The sequence below is a fragment of the Brassica rapa genome, chromosome A09 (genome assembly GCF_000309985.2).
Source record: "Brassica rapa cultivar Chiifu-401-42 chromosome A09, CAAS_Brap_v3.01, whole genome shotgun sequence".
NCBI classification, from domain to species: Eukaryota; Viridiplantae; Streptophyta; class Magnoliopsida; order Brassicales; family Brassicaceae; genus Brassica; species Brassica rapa.
In genome coordinates this window covers 28,901,509-28,922,664 of record NC_024803.2, presented here as the reverse complement: position 1 = coordinate 28,922,664, position 21,156 = coordinate 28,901,509, and the positions used below count along the sequence as shown (strand labels likewise).

General features: G+C 27.2%; 1 protein-coding gene and 1 long non-coding RNA gene across 2 annotated transcripts; both read left to right on the top strand.

Moving 5' to 3' along the window:
• The first annotated feature begins 1,907 nt into the window (after positions 1 to 1,907).
• LOC103838981 lies at positions 1,908 to 12,589 on the top strand. The gene is made up of 2 exons (XR_004451077.1): positions 1,908 to 6,463; positions 6,596 to 12,589. It is a non-coding gene; the product is annotated as an uncharacterized LOC103838981 (long non-coding RNA).
• An 868-nt stretch (positions 12,590 to 13,457) lies between these two features.
• On the top strand, positions 13,458 to 15,788 carry LOC103839098 (ethylene-responsive transcription factor ERF087-like; the record flags this gene model as incomplete). Its single annotated transcript, XM_033279243.1, has 1 exon — positions 13,458 to 15,788. A coding segment is annotated over one exon (759 nt), but the record flags the coding sequence as incomplete, so codon positions are not given.
• Between the last annotated feature and the right edge of the window lie 5,368 nt (positions 15,789 to 21,156).

The following is a 21,156-nucleotide window of genomic DNA, read 5'->3' as shown; positions in this document are numbered from 1 at the left end:
TGCCATATCATTGACATATATAAAGTATGCAAATATTGTTAATAGTTTAAGAGGAGAAAACAATTTATTATCTTCCTTCAAACAAGATAATCACAAAACAAACACAAGTATTTACATGTTTCATTTTCAGACATCAACTTTACTGTATGTTTAAATTTCAACTGAATTTACTTTGTTACGACTATCAGCTTTTTACACTACTTTTATTGAATCAATCAGTCACAACCACTTATGCTATTCCACACTGACATAAGCAATTACAAAATAAAATAATACATTACTGTCGCTAACCATTATCAAATGGATCAGAAAAAAATATCATTCTCTTTCTACATATATTCATCTTCAAAAATTTTAAACATTTTATTTACTAAAACTAAATAAATTGTAAATTCATTTAATAATAAAACAGACGAACCCGGCGCGTAGCGTCGAAAAACTACTAGTAGAGATATAAATTTAAACTTTGGGAAAAATGAACAGTTTACATTGCGTTGTATTCACTGACGGAGTCGGCACAATTTGTTACAGGGGTCAGTTGTTAAAATAATTATATGATACTACGAAGGAAAATATTAAAAAGGGTCAATGAGTCGAATTTGTGACATGGGGGTCAAAGTAAAAGATTTTAACTAATTGCTCCTGAAAGAAACAGTGAATAAAAGCTAAATTCATTTTTTTTTGTTAAAGTCATAAGTAAAGGTGGACACTTTATCCGATACCCGAAACCGCACCCGAACCCGACCTTGAACTAAAATCTGAACTGAAGTAGCAAAACATCCGAAGCTATAATCCCCTATATATTAAAGACAAGCATTAAAGCATTTTAACTATAACAAATGTCATCACTAAAATATTTTTTAAAGTCTCGAGAGAAATATGTTATTTTACTAAACATGTAATCCCTCGTATCGTAATACATGAAGTTTTGGCTTAATGCACAATTTTTTTAAAAAAAAATTATTTTCTTTAAAAACTAAATTTAAAAATCATTCAACCAGTTGAAGAATTGACTGCAAAACTCTTATTGGTTACACAATTTTCAATAAAGTTAAAAATAATATAAAATATCAAAACATCATTATTATGAAACGGAAGGGGTATTATATACTTAAACTAACCATAAAATTAATTAACAATATACATTTATTATTTTTTCTTCTTTCCTTAAATAAAAAGGTACAGAATTACCAAAATTGAATAAAATGTATATTTGACAATTAAAGATTTTAATAATAAATATTTGAAAACAATTTACATATCTTCCATTATTTTTAATGTTATATTATTAAAATAAATTAAACAATCATATTAACCATATAAAATGACTATAAATAATGAAAATTGTTAAAAGTCTCACTGAAAATTTTATGATCTATATTTTTAAAAATTTGTTATAATAAAATACAAATGATCATCAAACCATATGATTAAAAATCACATTTAATAGATATTCAGATTAACATATATTGGGCTTATAAATGATATAATTATGGTTGAATGATATAATAGATATAAATTTCATTCCGCGCATGCGCACGGATAATCAACTAATCACCTAATATAAACATAATATAACACCTTTTCGTTCTCATTTTCCTTTTATTCTTCTTCTCTTTATTCTTCTACTCTTCTTTTCCATTCTCAGTCTTTTCCTTTTCTTTTCTTCTTTTTTTCGTTTTTTTTTTTTCTTCATTTCTCTCATTTATTTTCGTTTACCTCTTCCTCCTTTTTTCTCTTTTAACCTTCTCCAATTATTTTTCTTTCATTCATCTTTTTGTTTACATTTTGATCTTTATAATTAGTTACACATCACATTTATGATTCTTAAGTATTTTCTCATTTATCGTTATAATCGTTAAAAAATTTAAATATCATAAATATTTCAAAATTATTTTTATAGATTCATATTTTACACATAAAATTAATAAAAAATTTAAAATAAGATTTATAATATTATAATACTATATTTATTATATTTTAAGACTAGAGTTACAAAAGAAACTTAATGAAAGAAACTTAATAAAAGAAACTTTCAAATAAGATACATGAAGACATAATTATTACACAAATTTAAATATTACAACAACACTAATAGTCTGGTAAATTAGCTCCGAAACCTCCAAATTTCTAAAATATTGTCCAAACAAATTTTGTGTAACCGAAGATGGAGCATTACGATAATAATTTTATGATATATTGTGGTATCTTGCTTGTAGTTTTATATTTAATTATGTATTTCAATTTATAGTTTTATATGTTTAATGTAAGATTTTATTAATATATATTCACATAATTTTTTTTATATATGTGCTAGTTATTTATAACAGTTTCTGTAGATTTATATCGGAGGGATTATTAATTATAACAATATAAGGACCATAGTGTAAAATACAAATAATTTTAAAGTTAACTTTGAAGTAGAGTTTGCAAACTTTAAAATAGAGAGTCTTTTTAGAGATGCTCTAGTATATCTTACACTTTTTTAAAAAAATTTATATGTTGGATCACAATATAAATCAACCTTTAATCATTTAAATAAAGTCCTACTTAGCAAAGATTTAGATTTAATGTATTACTAAAAATGTACCCTTACAATAACTAATGTTTCTTTGCTTTATAACATTATTAGTTACTTTGCCGATTAATGGATTTTTTATGACTTATGTCTGGTCAAATTGTTCAGTATCCGGTTCACTTGTCCAAGTTGTTAAGCTATGAATATTCCTAAAATCATACGTCAATACTAATCTCGTTTATACTATAATCTCGAATCAATTAACCAATCTATAACCTTTTTATTGAAATTGATCCAAGTAAAAAATTGATTTTAATTATTTTTACCTTCAAACTATATTTTTTTACATCAACGATCAGGGGACTCCAAAAACCAATCTACTATATAATATTCCTTCCATTTCATTTAGTTATCATTTTATAATTTACTACAAAATACGTGTTGTTCTAGAATTTCATTGAAACTTTTATTAACTTAATATGATATATGATTCTTTATATTCTTCTATTTATTTTTCTGTTGGTTGAAATATGATTAGATGTATCATTAAAAATATTTTTGTTTAGAAAATATACAAAATTAGATGTTTTCTTAATTTATGTTTACAAATCTAAAATAACAATTAAAATGAAACAGGTTGTCAAGAAAAAAAATTAAAATGAAACAAAGAGAATATAATACAATGATTTTAAGTAGCACTACAAAAATAGATGGTTTAACATCATTTATATTATATATTTGTATCAATTATAAATGATACAAAATCATTTTGCATCATTTAAATAAATGACTCTGAAAGTGGTGATGCAAATAATTTGAATCATTTTATTAAGAACTGATACAAAAATATTAAATTTTTACATCAACAATTAGAAGTGATGTCAATATGTATCAATTATAAAAAAATGATATTAACATTTGCATCAGGTTTTTTAAATGATATAAGTATTAACATCGGTTAAAATAATTGATTCTAATTATTTATATCATTTATAAATAACTGAAGTTAATTAATATCACGTTTTCAAAATAATTTTAATTATTATATTATTCATAGCAACTGATTTAAAATATTATTATTATTATTTATATGTAATTGATGTTAAATAATGCCAGTAAATAAATTTATGTTAATAGATAAATTAAATAAGATGTTTTTATTAATTATTGTTCCACTAAATACATTATGGCTCAAAAAATTATATAGCGCAGCTTCAAAAAAAAAAACAACAAGAAAAAGATAAATTCATAATAAAAGATAGTAAAACAGTTCAACTGAATTAGCCATGAAAATTTACTCGAATTCTTCTTCTTCCTCCTCCTTTTTCTTATTTTCTGTCATCAATCTCTGTTGGTGGCATGAAGATTATACTCGTTAATTAGTGAAGTTACTTAACGAGATTTGTCGATGAATTCTCCATCATCCTCTTTTCCTTAACATCATCACCTCTTCCAGTACCTGATTTTAACATTAATGAAAGATCAATTTGCCATGAATTTAATGTTCTAAATACTTTAAGTTTCAAAAGAAAAAGTGAGAATTTAAGCAATAAAAAAACAAGAAGAAGATGAAGAAAATACACCTTTTCTTAATCTTTCTATTGATTCGTCTGGTTAGCAAATCCTAGTATCCGATCCTTTCAACTCTTAGTTTATAAGAAACTGAAAACTCCATGAATGACAGAATGAGAACCACGATAAAACAAGATATAACTTTATTGAGGTGAAGCAGTTATAGGAAGATTAATATCTAATTAAGTTAAAGAAAATAAATCAAAGCCTTAAAAATCGTAACTTCCGTGATCTCTATTTTTTGGAGTTGGTGCAGTTACATATCTAGCGTACACAAAAATTAAATAACAATAAAAATTATACTTATATATATGTCAATTGTATAAGTGATGCACAATAGTTTTGTTTAATATCAAGCATTTTAAATGATGTAAAATAAGATCAAATGACATCGTTTATATTTAACTGACATTAAAGAAAAAATAGTTATATCAGTTGTTATAATCGAAGTTGATATTTTTTGTTAGCATCAATTTTTATTGATGTAAATTTTGTATCATTTTAATAAGTGATATTAACAAAAACAAACAAATACATCATTTATATAATTGATATAACTATATATAATAGTATCATTTTGTTAAAGTGATACAAATTACAAAAGATATATATCATTTTATTGAATTGATGTCAAATAAATAAAAAAAAACATCACTTAGTATAACTGATGTTAAATTATATATATTTGTCTCATTTATAAATAAGTGATTTAAAATAGAATCATTTAATTTTGTGATACCAATTAAGTGATGTAATTCACTTCTTTTTTTGTAGTGTAGTACCAATGAGATTATTCATAATTAGTCTAATGGAAAACTGGTTATAAATGTAGGCTAAGAAAGCATGAGAAATCGACACATCAGCAAATGATAGGTTGTAAAAAAATATAAAAGCTAGGATAGTTTTAAAATTTGATTATCCTTTAATAAGTAAGAGAGGCTATATAGTATGCTGTAAATATAAATGAATATGAATATATGTCTATATAGTAGTGTGCTATTTAGTATGCTGTAAACCCTTGTCCAAAGAATATTAAGAAACTATAAATTAGAACAGAAAATTTTATTCAGCTGTATCAATGAATTAATGAATATGCTTGTATAGCCAACTCTATGATAAATTAGAACAGTTCATAAATTATATTACTAACACATATTTTGTGTTATTTCTAAAGACCAAGTTACACATTTGAACATTTAACAATTTTTTACGTTTGTATTTGACTGGTTTATGGCAGAAGTGAGGGTTTTCTTGTGTGTTCTTTATGATTCTTCATAGTGGTTGAAATGATTATATGGTCCGTAAATGAATTATTCAATAGCAGAGATATAAATATTCTAGTAATTTAAAGACATTAACTTAATGAGGCTGAGAGTGTCTGTAAGAGCCACACATCAGCTGGTTTGGTTGTAATTAACATACAAAAGCAAGATTTTTTTTTTACAATGTTTCTTAATTAATAAAAAAGGATTTTTTAATAGTAAGACAATCCCTTATATATTATTGTTATTTCATTAACAAACGTGATTAATATACGCGGGATTGATACAAAACTTTATTGTTAGTTCTAATAACATACATACATTAATATATAAGGGGTTAATAAATTTTCCTAGAGATTAAAATGTTGGTTTAATATTTTTGTAGACTCATTGTAAACCTGCCACATAAGCAGTGTAAAGTCTTAAGGTGATGACAACTCAACAAGATTAAAATGAAATTAATAAAAAATAGAAACTTATCATTTTAATGTGTTCATAAATAATATATAGGGAATTAGAATATATTTTTTCTATTTAATTGATTACAATATTTTTTCATGGTGAGATCTCGGAAAGTACACATAGTCATCAATGTAGTCAGCTTTGCATTTGTTAACTTTCATTCACTTTCCTCTGACAATCTTCACATATTTATGTCATAATGCTTATTTTAGATTTTTAAATCATAGTCATCAATGTTTCAATATAGTGCATATTTTAGATTTTTAACTTATTAATAAAATATCACATAAATGTATATTTTTTGTGATTATCTTTTTCCCATAATTCTAAACCAATAAGAATCCAATAAGTGCAATTAAGGTTTTTAAAACTTTTAATTAATTATTGTTATTTGATAAAAATAAGCATTGAAAATATAAAAAAAATGAATCTTTTTGAAATAAATATTTTTTCTAAAATATGTAACTTTATGAAATAGAAGGAGTATATAAATATAGACTTTAAAACATTCAAAACACAATCACTAAAAATCAAAGAATTCTCTTACAGCTTCTAATTCACAAATTATTAGTAGTCTGTTTTGTTGTGGTACTGATTATGGCAAAACTATCATGTTCTTATTTCCTCATACTCATGTTTGTGTTCTCAGGTAATTTTTTCTTTCAACTTTCAAACAATAATATATAATTGAATCATTTCGATTACATAAAATATATAACTGTGTGTATGTATGGGCTTTTCATATCATAATATGATTTTTTCACCTTCTTAATGTCTTTAGTGGTTCTAGTAGCTGAAGGAGAAGATGATGAAAACTGTATTGTATTTATGGATCCAAAAAATCCATGTAATATTGTTGATTGTCGTCAAAACTGCTATGAGGGATACAATGGAGTTGGAAAATGTGTTAAAGATGTTAAAGCTGGTGGAGATACTTGTCTTTGTACTTATAATTGGAATTGTTGAAGGTAAAATTTAATTAATAATGTTGTATAATTTTTTAAAAAATCTTAATATATATTAACAAAATGCTGGGAAGTTCTTCAACCATTTTTCTGATTGAATAGTTAAATTTGGACTATATCACAAGGTATCAAGAAATATTTCCTTTAGGTACCTGATTTTCTCATAGCTGTATGTATATATATATATTTAAGTTGTGATTGATTAAAAAGAAGTCACTTATGTAACTTTTTATGATGTGTCGCTCATACAAGAATTTTCATTAAAATTGTCTTAGTTTGATTGGCTAATGCTTTTTTTATTTTTTTTATCTATTTGATAAAAAGTAACTAGATGGTTTTCAGCGAATTTGCAGATACAAAACTTTTAAAAATTTAATATAATGTAATAGTATTTATGTTTTTGGCATGCTATAATATTTGCTATAATATTTTTTTTGTTATTAAAAATTGAATGTTTGGCATATATTTTTAAAATATTTTTAAAATATTTAATTTATTTTGACTATTTGATTGTTTCTTACAAGTATAGGAATGATATTTTGTAATGTTTAATTAGAGTTTTCTATCAACAAACATATATAGGCGGTTAAGATTTTTTTCATTAAAAACGAGAATTTCATTATAACATTCGCGTCGATAACATATATAGTTTAATAGGTTTGTAAATCAAATTTTTTGTATAATTGTTTTTATAAAAACATGAATTCATGTGACGAATAAATCCACGATTACAACTAAAATAAAACCACAAAAATTATTAAGAAGGAACATAACTATATATATTTTTGAGCTCCGGTGGTAGGGTGGTAATGAAAAGGACTTGGAACGCCAATGCGTTTTAGGTTCGATCGACATGTTGCGTGAAACTAAATCACATTACTCTTGAACATCCACATGGATATCAGCCCTTACTTTCCGCCCATTTGAATACCAGGAGAAAGATTTATCCATGGGTTACAGCTTCCGTTAGAGATTAGTGTAGACCCTTCCATAGGTTCGGAATACCCTCAAGGTAATAAAAATGTATAGTTTAGCTTTGTGATGATAATTTTATTTTAAGAAAAGTGTATGAGTTTGTTTTTATTTTATTTATAATGTAAACTGATATAAGAATTTTTAACTATAGAAATTTAAATGTATTTTTTAACAATAATCTTAGTCATTTCTTAAAGAATTATTTAAGATAAAATTTTATTCGATTAGAATTTCCATAATAAGAAACCTTCATATATATATATATATTGAATTTTACTTTGTATTTAAAATGTTATAATATGGCTCTAAATTTTGAATATTCAAAAAATGAAAAAATATTGAAGGCTTCCTTTTTAATTGAATGTTTCAAATTAATGTTTTTATTATTGAATGTGTTTGACAAAAAAAATTGTCATAAATTTAAAGATATATTTTTATTCATAATATTGTTTCGGTTTTTCGGAAACTGATATAAGTTTGTTTATAGTTATTTTCCCATTGATTCTGATTTTATAACATCGTTATATTTTTTGTAACGTAAACTGATAAGAAGTTCCAGTTATATAAAATTTGAATGTAATTGTTCGCAAGAATATTAGTCATTTCTTAAAAAAAATGATTTAAGATAAATTAGTGTCCGATTTTATTTTCTATAATCAGAAATATTCAAGTATATTACACTTTTGAATGTTCAAAAAAATGGAAAATATTTGAAAGCTTCTTTTTAAATTGGTAACAAATATATCATAAATTTAAAAACATATTTTTATTTATAATATTTTTGTTTGTTTGACAACTGATTTAAATTGGTTTATAATTATTTTCCTTCTAAATAAAATTAGAGAAATCTTTTTCATCTTTGATGTATTGAAAACAGTTTTTCAAATGATGATATTGTGAAGAAAATAATATTTTACGATTGATTCTGATTTTATAACCTCTTATAAATTAATTTATACATTTATGAAATAACTTACAAAAGGTTTATAAATTTTAACTCTTATAAATAATTTCACATAAATTTAAAATTATTATAAATAGTTTCATAAATCCTACTAAATGGTTTTATAAATTAAGAAAAGAAGTTAATAGCTCTTATAAATAATTTATAAACTTTCGCAATGATTAAAGACTTCGTGGAATAGTTTTATTATAACTTAATGCTGGTTTAAATTTTAAAACATTTACAAACATGTTAATTTTCATAAATAGTTTCATAAGCTTCTCTGAATGATATATTATTCCTTATAAATGGTTTTATAAATCTTTACAATTATTTTGTAAACTCTTATTAATTATAAAATACACACTATTGATGATTTAAAAAAATGGGTTTTTTGCAAAATTGACTCAAAACTCAAAGTCAACCACAAAACTAACTTATGTTTTTTTTACATTTATTTTGTCCTATTCACCCCAGAAGTTCAGATTATTCACGAAAATACTATTAAATTATTATTTTTTTCGAAAATGACTTTTTTACTCTCTCAAGCTCATCATCTTCAAGTATTTACAAGATTGTCATTGTCATGAATATACCAACCACCATGAACAATCAATTTGAAGTTTTTAATGCACCTCAAATTGATTTACACTTCTTCTTTCTCAAATTGATTTACACTTCTTTTTTCTCAATTCTTATGAACTAAAAACAACATTTCTTTCACTTTCTCTTCATATTCATCCAAAATAACTCAAGATTTTGATTATAAAATTTTTATGGTTCATAGAGCCATTGAAGCTTACGATTCTTGGTGGGTCACTTTTGTTTGAGATTTTGGATGCTTGGAGAAGACTTATGTGTGCTAAACAAGTTATCTCACTAGTTGAAACTATGAAATCAGTTTTTTTTTTCAGATATGTTCGCCCAGTCGAATTCTGGGTAAGTCTTCTGGCTGTAGACGACTTACAAGGAAGTCTTCTCGTCAATGCAGAGGTTAGTTTTGCAATTAACTTTTAAATGTGTTCTTAGAGACGACTTACATTGAAGTCGTCCATATTTGTTTGTAAAAAAAAATTGAGACGACTTCCATGTAAGTCGTCTAGGGTAAACATATTAGTTTTGCATTTGACCGGATTGTGTCAGAAATTTGATTTTTCCTGGACGACTTACCCATAAGTCGTCCCGTAGAAAATTAAAAAAATCAATATTTTGTTATATCTAAACGACTTTCATTGAAAAATAAAACATAAAAATTTATTTTTGTCTGCTAGACGACTTACACGAAAGTCGTCCATGATTTTATTCCGAAATTCTGGTCAAACCTTGTTTATCTTGGAATGAATCCGCTAAAAATGGTAATGGTCTCAGGCAAAATCCCGTACACAAAACTACAAAGCGCATGAACAACGTATCCGGTCACGCGCTTGTGCGGGGGCTATGCCCCTAGTAATGATAAGTCCATGATTGAATCTTTGTCCATGATTATACACTCGTTTAGTTCAAAAAAATATCAGGGTTTATATTTTTATCATGCGAGGACTTAGCCAAATTTAAAACAGAACGTTCTCATCATTTTAAAAATCAATTTTTTAAACAGAACAGTGACGACAATGATTAACTACATTAGATTTTACGATCAACTGAACCTTAAACGTAACTAAATTTAACGATTGTGTTTCGTTTAGTTTTGGCACGTTTGTAAATTGTAATAACCCAAAACCAAACTTGATTTTATGCACAAATCTATGCATATATTTATGTAAGTCGTTTATATGTACTAAGGTTATATATTATTGTTGACGTTCAGCAACACTCAACAACTCTTCTATGTTGTAAAATCGATCGTACGTATAAACGAAATAATAATAAACAATAATATCATACCGTACGATGCATCTGTAGTTTACTTTCTTTCGTAGACAAAGAGCATGTTCAAGTTCATGCTACTTATCATAAAAGCATTGGGAATAGTCATATGTAAACACAACAAAATAAAATCAAGAAAACAAGAACAAATAGTTTTCTATAGCAAAGTTTCTATAATATTTGTACAGATTGCTTCCTTTTTAGTCCTCGTGGAATCATGTAAATAATTAAAATATAGAATAGATCATGATGAAAATATATGAAAATAATCATTTGAATCCGAGAGATTGCAATCATGAGTATTGTAAAGCATGTGATTAGCCCATCATTAGATCAAGTGGCACATACATTCATAAGGCAACTCGATCTATTACTTGAAAAGCAAATGAACCAAAAAAAAGTTAAGTTCACATATAGTTAATTTACAACAACAAAAAAGTTCACGTATAGTTCTGTTATTAAAAAGAAGAAGAAAGTGAAAGTTAGCATATGTTCAAAAAATAAGTGAAGATCGCATATATTCAATTTGGTAAATGGCAAAGTAGTCCAATTATAGCAATTGAAAGGAAAAATTAATATTTTACTTTCGATTAATAACTTGCGTTATTATTATTTTACCAAAAAAAAAACTTGCGTTATTATTTCATGTGGATGTTTGATTTATAAAATTAATAACTATCTATTAGAAGTTAGAACTAAGCTCTAACTTCTATTTTAATCAGTTAGATGATACGATATATGTTAAGCACGTTTCACTCAATTAATAAGCAGGTAAAAATATATAACTCAAAAAACTCAGCCAGAAAACAACTAAAAAAAATCAGTTTTGTTGTTTTTTTTTTTGCTTAACATCAGTTTACGTTGTTGACCATCGCTTGTATGCATGGTGGAATTGAGTTTAGTTCAGTTTAATGGTTATATGATTTTACGTGTGTAGATGTACCACATGTATGATAAGAAAACAGTCATAGTGCAAGTGGCAATGACCTGCATGTCGAACTGAGATCCCATAGTTACACCGAAACAACAGTGGAGAAAGATAAATCGATTTCGATGGCGAACCAAACAGGATGAAAGAACAAAAACGACTTAGGATGATAAGTAAACGAACTTTCTGACCATGAGTTGATTGGGGAAAAGTACTATTATCAAAGTCCATAATTGAAAACCAAAAATATGGTACAACTGCAAGTGATCATAAGTAGCCACAAAGAATCTCACGTTCCCAAAAATAATAGCATGCGTAAAGGTAAAAGAAAAGAAAGAGTATTAAAAAGATTAGTTCTAAAAAAAAAGAAGATTAGAAAACATAGAGAAAAAGAAATCTCCATTGCAGATTGTCTCGTAATCTTACATGATTTACATGGGCCAATCCTAAAAGGCACAAACTCATTCCACTTTCAATCATATTATTAGATGGTGATGATCATCTCATTTTGCACATTTTCATGCATGTGACCCACTTTTTGTATCTTAAAAATTTCCCCAAAGAGACCTTTAGAATAAACGAGAAAGTCCACATAGTGAAGGTTACCTCATCTATTTAAACATACACATTTCCATTGTTCTACATAACAAAATTCATCACTACAAATCATCTCATAGTCTCCCTTCATTTCACATTCTGAGTGTAAGCAGAAGTATACTAATAAAAAATGGATTTCAATGGTGATGCAGCGGACAACTAGGTTGAACGGTCGATCTAAGAATTTAGGGTTCTTCGAGACCTGTTCTTGGATCAATCAAGAGTTTCTTTCGATAGCTTCTTGAGACCAACTTCCTGAATAAGATGAATTTAATCGAATCTTGTTCAAGGCAACTCAAAATAGATGAACTGAATCAAATCTCTTTTAAGGTAATAAGCAAAAGCTCTATTATTAATTATCAAAGTCTCCCTACAACTTTAGGCTTCAATGCCTATTTATAATAAATCCTTAATCTAAAAAACCCTAATCTTAATTAAAATAGGAAAACCATTAAAATATAGAAAATATAAATAAAAGGTAATTATCTAAATTAATATAACTAATAAAATATATAACAAGATATTTGGAAATATTCCAAATACTTATCTGCATCATTCTCTCCGGGTTGGAAAAGATTCGTCCTCGAATCTTGAATAGGTTTTTCGTGGCTGAAATCTTCCAATATTTATCTTCAAATCCGAAATTTTCATAAAACCGAATCTTCTGACTTTCCCCAAAATTTGCACGTAACTCGTCCTGTACGGGATTTGCACGGATCTTGTCTCGCCCGAATTTTGCACGAATCTCGTCTTGCCCGATTTTTGCACAGACGAAATTTGCAAAAAAATCTTCACTGAAAACGAAATCGACAACGCGGACATCATCTTCATAGACATCGTAGATCGGATCACCATAGATCTCTCGATAGATCTCATAGTTTTCTTCTCTCTCAACAAAGGGACTTTCGTCCTGGATAGGATAGATGTTCGCACTCACCATGACATCCAGAATCGTTCTTCGATTAAGAAACCAAAGAGACGCAGCTCTGATACCACCTGATGCAGCGGACAACTAGGTTGAACGGTCGATCTAAGAATTTAGGGTTCTTCGAGACCTGTTCTTGGATCAATCAAGAGTTTCTTTCGATAGCTTCTTGAGACCAACTTCCTGAATAAGATGAATTTAATCGAATCTTGTTCAAGGCAACTCAAAATAGATGAACTGAATCAAATCTCTTTTAAGGTAATAAGCAAAAGCTCTATTATTAATTATCAAAGTCTCCCTACAACTTTAGGCTTCAATGCCTATTTATAATAAATCCTTAATCTAAAAAATCCTAATCTTAATTAAAATAGGAAAACCATTAAAATATAGAAAATATAAATAAAAGGTAATTATCTAAATTAATATAACTAATAAAATAAATAACAAGATATTTGGAAATATTCCAAATACTTATCTGCATCAAATGGTAATTCAAATGTCTGTTCTTCCTCTAGATCAAAAAAGACTAATAGGCAAAAGCAGCAACAATCACAGCCGCAACCACAACAACATAATGAAGAAATCAAGTATGTAGGAGTGAGGCGGAGGCCGTGGGGAAGATATGCAGCTGAAATAAGAAACCCTACTACAAAAGAGAGGTATTGGCTAGGTACTTTTGATACGGCCGAGGAGGCTGCATTGGCCTATGATAGAGCTGCACGGTCCATAAGAGGCTTGACTGCTAAGACCAACTTTGTCTATTCCGATATGCCTCGTGGCTCCTCAGTAACTTCCTTCATCTCTCCTGATGAATCCCAACGTTTCATTTCCGAGTTATTCAACCATTCTTTTCAACCAGAAGCTCCTAACAATATCACCACCAACAATCTCTATTCATCGACCAACACCGAAAACCAAAACTCTAATGAGTTCTCATACAATGGGTGGCCACATGAGTCCGAATGTGATTATCAATCTATAAACACTAATGATGAGCATTGTGATCATGAGCTTCCACCTCTTCCTCCAAGTACTTGTTTTGGAGCTGAACTTACTTATCCAGAGACCGATAGCTATTGGAATGTGGCGAATACTAGTATGGATTATTTCTTTGAACTTGATGCCTTTGTGGATCAAAACAGTCTTGTTGAGAGTGGAACTGAAGGGTTTGACTCTTCATCCACCACATTCTTCTACCAATAATAGCGAGATGTCCAAGTTTGCGACTTTCGTCGTTGGTATTTAATATCCTTTTGTTTTTTACAATCATTTTGCTTCTATTATGGACTGGACTGAAATATATCAAGTCTCTCTCTCTCTCTCAAAATTCGACTGTTTTTTTTTGTTATTGTGGCTTATCAAATGCAAGATTCTCTTCATCGCTTGTTAGTTATTGTAAGTTTGTGACTGCGAGGAAAATTGCATTATTGCTTCAAAGTATCTTTCTGTTTCGGTCTATAACTTTATTTAACTGGTGGCAGTGATAATAAAGAGTAAAGAGCGTAGTTCCAATCTGTATATTTTCTTTTTAGTTCCAATCTATATATTATACACATTTCGAACTTGCAATCTTTGAGAAATATTTTGTGGAGAACATGCACTTACTAACCTTAACTTTCAACTTTAATGATTACATCACACCTTTATGACTTGATGGTTTTGCGATTTAGAACTACGCTTCATGGAATCAGTAGTTTACTTTCATCAGTTATCGATATCACCTAACTTTATCTGAAAACACATTTCTATTTATATTTGGCCGTTTGGTATGCGATTGCAGAGCCGTGCGAAGGTTTATTGATGCCATAATAAGCCAATTTTTTTTTTTGGTCAAGCGAAATATGTTTACAGTTTTTTTTTTTACAATATTGTTTTGCACTTAAATAATAATAGATAAAGAGAAACTACTTCTAATAATTTTTTAATAGGGATTTTGATTGATGGACAATATGTTTTCTATCAAATATAAAAAATTAGCATTAAGACAGAAAAAAGTTTGAGGTGCAATATAATTAATTAACTAGATTTTGACCCGCACATTCGTGCGGATATTTTTCATCTTATGAATGTATACTTTTGATTTATTATAAACATTTTAAGTATATAATTTTAATTTTAGTGTTATATATTGTGAATATAAACCTATTACTGTAGTAAATTGTATACATGGTAGCATCCATCATATTATTTTAGTAAATTTTATTGATATAGAATATTTTTTGGATGTTATGATATTAATTTTTTTTGTTATTAAATTAAGACTTCAAAATATTAGATTACTTTAATTTTTATAACATAGTTTGTTTTTCCGTGTAACATTTCAAGAAGTTATTCTTTATTATCTATGATTATACCTTTTGAAAAATTTAAAACATTATCATTTTAAGTTTGCATACTTATTTTTTTAAATTTTATATTTTGTCAAAATTGTTTAGAAAATTATACAACTATATTTGAGGTGGGAGATTATATGATTTTTGAAATTGTTTTGTTATTAAATAAATACATTATTTTATATAAATAATTTTAATTTCGGTAAGATTTTTATACATCTCTCAGAATATGTTTATAATTAATATAAATATTAAATTTATAATTAAAATTTGATTTGTCATTAAAATTTTGAATGAATAATTAAAATTCTATAGTTTTCTAATAACATATTTTTAAATAGTATATGAACTAAAGGTTAGTTATAAACTATTATATTTTTGTATATTATTATTTTTTAAACAATATATTGTTGAGAGTTTCAAAATAAAAAAATAAGTTGTTGTAGATATAATAGTTTAACCTATGTTAATGAATTTATGTTTATAAATTTATTTTTCTAAAAAATATAATATAGTTTACGAATTTAAATACATTTTGATGATGAGTGATAATTTATTTAAATGAAAATATTTTAAAAATAAAATAGATAAATTTACCCATATTTAATTCATAAAGTACTTCTATTTTAATATAATATATAATATAACTAAAAATATATAAAATAGTATAGAATTTTATTTTCTTGTTTTATAATAAATTTTTAATTAACATTGAATTATAAAGTTATATTAGTATTTACGAAATTAATTAAGTGTTATTTTATAAAAATATTTAGAAAGTTGGTAAGATTTTGTTAGATTCTTTTTCAACATAATTTTTTATATTTAAAAATAAATTTATATTTATATTTGTTTTATTATTAATGTAAATAATGAAATATGTTATTTTTTTAGAGGATCCTAGTATGACTTGTTAAAAGTAGATAGAAAATAGAACTTTGTTTTAATAGATTAGATATCCAAGGAACCAAACACATTTCTATGTCCAAACACGTGCTATTCTAAAGGAAGTCCAAAAATAAATGAGAACTTGTAAATGGTAGATAAAAAATAGGACTCTATTTTAATAGATTAGATTTTAGAATTTAAGCTGTGAATATAGCAAAAGGTTTCTAATAATATCAATAATAGTCTATGTTAAAGTGATTATAGTTCAAGAAAGTGTTTTTACTAATATGTCAAACTAAATAACATTTTTGTTATATGTCCTATATAAAAGTTCAACAAAAATTTGTCCTAAGTCAATGTTTCATTTTTTTTGTTAGTAGTCACGGCTCTGTGCCATTGCTATTTCACTAGGACTACTACTAATAGTTCCTAAAACCTATAGGTTCTCCGGCCACTAATAAGTTGCCAGCTCATATCCAATTTTTTGGGAAAAAAAGAAGGTAAAATATAATTAGAAATAATATCAAGTGAAAAAGAAAAGAAAACTAAAAAAAGGAAACAAAAAAAAAACAGAACACACAGCTTGTAAACCTATTTTGTGACCAAGGAGAGAGCCACGTAGAAGAAGAAGAGGACCAAAGAAAAGTAGCAGAGAAGAAGCTACAAAGTCGTTAACATAATTGATCATATAGTTGTTAGATTTTCTTTAATCACGTCAAATTCTCAAAAACTAATGAATTTGGCAAAGATGTTTTTGATTTCATCTCTACTGGATACGTCTTTGGATCCGTAGGCTACGTTTCTGTGGTTTGTATATTCTTCCTTGCCTCTTCTCTAGTATTTATCCTTGTTTGGTTATAGAATTTTATATTATTTTGATGTTAGAGTCACATAGAAGAAGAAGAGGAGCAAAGAAGAGTAGCAAAGAAGAAGGAAGGTTGAAGCGCAAGAAACGAACAAACAAGAAGAAGTGACCAATGAGAGAGTCACGTAGAAGAAGATAGTCAATGTGAGAGAAGATGCCACTTGACATTGATTACAAACCAAAGAGAAGTTGAGGACACCTATGTTGTAGTTGTTAGGTGCATGTGTAGTACTTAGTGAGAAACTACTATAAGTATGTATATGTGGTGTTGTAAGAAAGATAAATCCAATTCTCATAATAATAAGAGTTGGAGTAAGTAAAAATGTAGACATACAAAGTTATCTCTCTTCTCTCTCTACAAGAACAAACCAAACGTGAGAGAGTAAAGAGAGTGTGTGCTAGCTTGTGTCATGATTGAAACACAAGCAAAACTGAGACAAAAAGAGAACAAAAACAGAGTAAGAGCAAGAGTGAGCTGGCTGTGAGGTGAGGCCAAGCCAGAAGTTCAACAATTTCAACATGACGGCCCAGAGCCTACATGGTACCTACCACCTTCTTGTATGTTATTGTTTTATCAAAGAAGTCTTCTAATCTAATCAATAAAATTGTCATTATAGGACTGTTAAACATGTTGGAGGTGCGATGAGAGGTGCATGAGCTGATGCTGATCAAGTCTCTGTTATGGTTAGAACTATGATTGAAATTAAAGTCAGCAAGAACGCTTTCCGTATGTTCTATGCGCTTGGGTACAAACTAGACCACGAGCTTCTCAAAGTTGGATTTGCATTTCATTTCCAAAGGACCGCACACATAAGTGACCACATGTACACATTACGAATTCAACTCCTTTAATGATGCATTTTCTTATTATATAATTTGGAATATGCAGAGTTTGAAACCTTAACCAAATTTTGATTTATCAAACTTGAATCACCTTAGACTTGTAAAATAGATCGATCCCGACCACCAAGAATAGTTTTTTTGACCACTTAATTGATTATTCTCCATTCCTTCTCAAACTTTCTGTCAAACCAATGGCAAGAACATTCTTATATATAAATTGTTAGGGTTAGTTGACCAAAAAAAAGAAATAGATTGTTAGGGTTACAAGTACATTGGACGGAGGTTTATTCAAAATTGGGTTTGAAAGCAAGGATTAGGAGACTCGAAAATCACTAACACAGCTTCGTCTCTTCTATGTAATCTATCTTCTCTGTAACCGATTAACCCTAAGAATGATCTACCACGGCGTTAAACAACTTTGATGTTTGCCACCTCAATTATGTTAGAAAATCTAACAACTATATGGTTAATTATGTTAACGACTTTGTAGCTTCTTCTTCTTCTTAGTCACAAAACAAGGTTTACAAGCCGTAGTGTTCTGTTTTTTTTTGTTTTCTTATTGTTTTTCAGTTGATAATATTATTTCTAATTATTTTTTACCTTTCTATTTTTTTCAAATACTGAATATGAATTGGCAACTTATTAATACTTATTAATGGCCGGTGACCTATAGGTGAACCTATACCCAAGAATTAGTCTTTCACAAGATGACGCACCTTTTTTCAGGTACTGCGCTAGTTAATGAAATGGTACGTATACAGAGCCGGCTCTCGGCCCAAGCAGGTGAAGCATGTGCTTCCGGCCACCAACATAATAAATATTTTAGCGTCCACTTTTTCCTGAAAACTTTCTGTGGTGTAGTGGTCAAATGTGCTCTTCTTCTCTAAGGTAAGGCTGGGTTCGAGGCCCCTTGTGTTAATTTTTTTTCCAGCCATTTTTATTTATTTTGGGCTTGTGGCCCAAAAATGTCTAGGACCGGTTCTGCATGTATAGGTGCATGTTTCTAAATAACTAAACTAAATATCGATACTGTTCTCATTTATACAGAGATTTAGTTTATACTTATGATGAATTACCAAAGAAAGGCCTTCATTTTTCATAAAAAATGGCCATACTATAAGGGAAAAATTGTTTTTCTAGACCAAAAAATAGGTACATTGTCCCATTAAACAAATCTCAAGTTTTTACAATTTTGGTCTATAATGCCATTTCCTATTTATAAAAATAAACTAAATAAATAGTTTTATAAACAAAAAAAATGAAAAATAGGAACTTCATTGTAAATACCTATACCAATGTAGAAGTTTTTTTTTGGGTTCTAAAAATGTTTATATGAATTTGTTTTTTCTAATTTGTTTTATCTTTAACATTTTCTTAATATATAATCGTTAGTTTTAATTATATTTTAAAAATTAAACTAAGGGTATAGTAGGATTTTCATGAAATATTAGATTAATGGGACAAGATTAGATTGGTATTAACCCATAAGGACAAATGTATGTGTTTTTTTGTCTAAAAACAATTTTTTCTACTATAAGTCTTAATTTTCATATGTAAGCATTTTTACTCTATATACATTGGTTAGCTAGCTATTGATGGAAAGCTTGTTCGACTTATTAATAACAAAATGTGTTTGCCGGCCAACAAAAAAAATCTAAACTACAAAAAAACAAATCTAAAAATTACAACTTTTTTTTAATATTAGCTTAAAATTACAACATTTTGATCACTAGAGTTAGATCGCGCAGGTTTTTCTCCATTAATTTCATGTGCATTGTTTTTTCCCTCTTATATATATACTGTATATATATAAGGAATTGAGAAACATAAATATAAAAATATAAATATAAAACTATTGGACGTATATTGTACTGATTAAACTATTATACTTTTTTTTTACTAAATAACAATATTTTTCATATATTTCTAACTCGTTTCATTACATTTTAGTGTTTTATAATTAAATTTGAATGATATATTTTTCTTGGTTTTCACTAGTCAAAATTTATCAACTCTTTTTATAAACAAAAAATAATGTATACCATTTTATTAATCCGTAAAATACTATAACACGTAGAATATTGTACATGTTTGACCAAGCGTGGCATCACAATCTCCCATCCTTGTGATAATATCAATCTTTATTTCCCAAGAGTCAATACACTGCCTATCTACATGAGATGTCACCTTGAAAAGCGTCTTCAATCTGTAGCGAAAGCTCTCGTGTATGAACCAAAACTAGATGATTCGTAATTTCTTCTTGGCGGCGTTTTAGAGCCAAAATTTCACGGTGAGATTTGATGAGGAAGACAAATTTCTTCGGGACGACAGAATCGAATTCCGTCGTCAATTCTACAAAAAAAGGTCATTTTATACTCAAAATGTTCAATTCATATCTGACTTATATGACCGTGCAAAAACATACATGTACTTTCGAAAATTTCAAATAATATACGTATTATTTATTTTTTTGGCGAAATCATACATTAGACACCACATCAGCTGTCACATCATCTAATTTTTGTTAACTTGATTGCTACATCAACTAATTTTACTAATGAGGATACCACGTGTACAAATTTTTTATTAAAATAAAATAAATCAAAATAATTGTTTTAGAAATATCTCTTTTTAGAAAGTGTAAATGTTTATAAATTTTTATTGTTTAAAAAAAAACTTAACTAAATAATATAATTTTAATCTTATATAAGAGATATTTCATTATAATATTTTGATCCTATCAATTACTCTTATGTTAATCTTGGTTTTGGTATTTTCATGCATTTTGTTGGTTTAAAGTAGTAAAATGGTTAAAAGAGATGGAGATTTTTCTTTTTGAAAATAAAAGGGAAATTACCAAAAATACAAGATTTCTAATACCACTTTTCATGTTTACATTAACTAATCTAGACTTATTGTTGAGAGTTGGGGAGAGGGTGGAATATGGTTTTTGGAATGTAAAGTTTATGATTCAAATAAATATATAAATAAATAGTTTAAAAAAATTGAATTTTAACAAGAAAATTCGAAACAAAAATCAAAAAGAAAATATTTATAAAAAAAATCAAATTTGAAAAAGTATAAATAAAAAATACAAAAAGAAATTATTTATTTAAATAATTATTTATTATATATAGAGAACAAAGGTGTAAGAATTTTTTGCCTCTTCATGAAGAAGATGTTTTTGAAAATGTCTATTTTTTTTTTTGAAAAT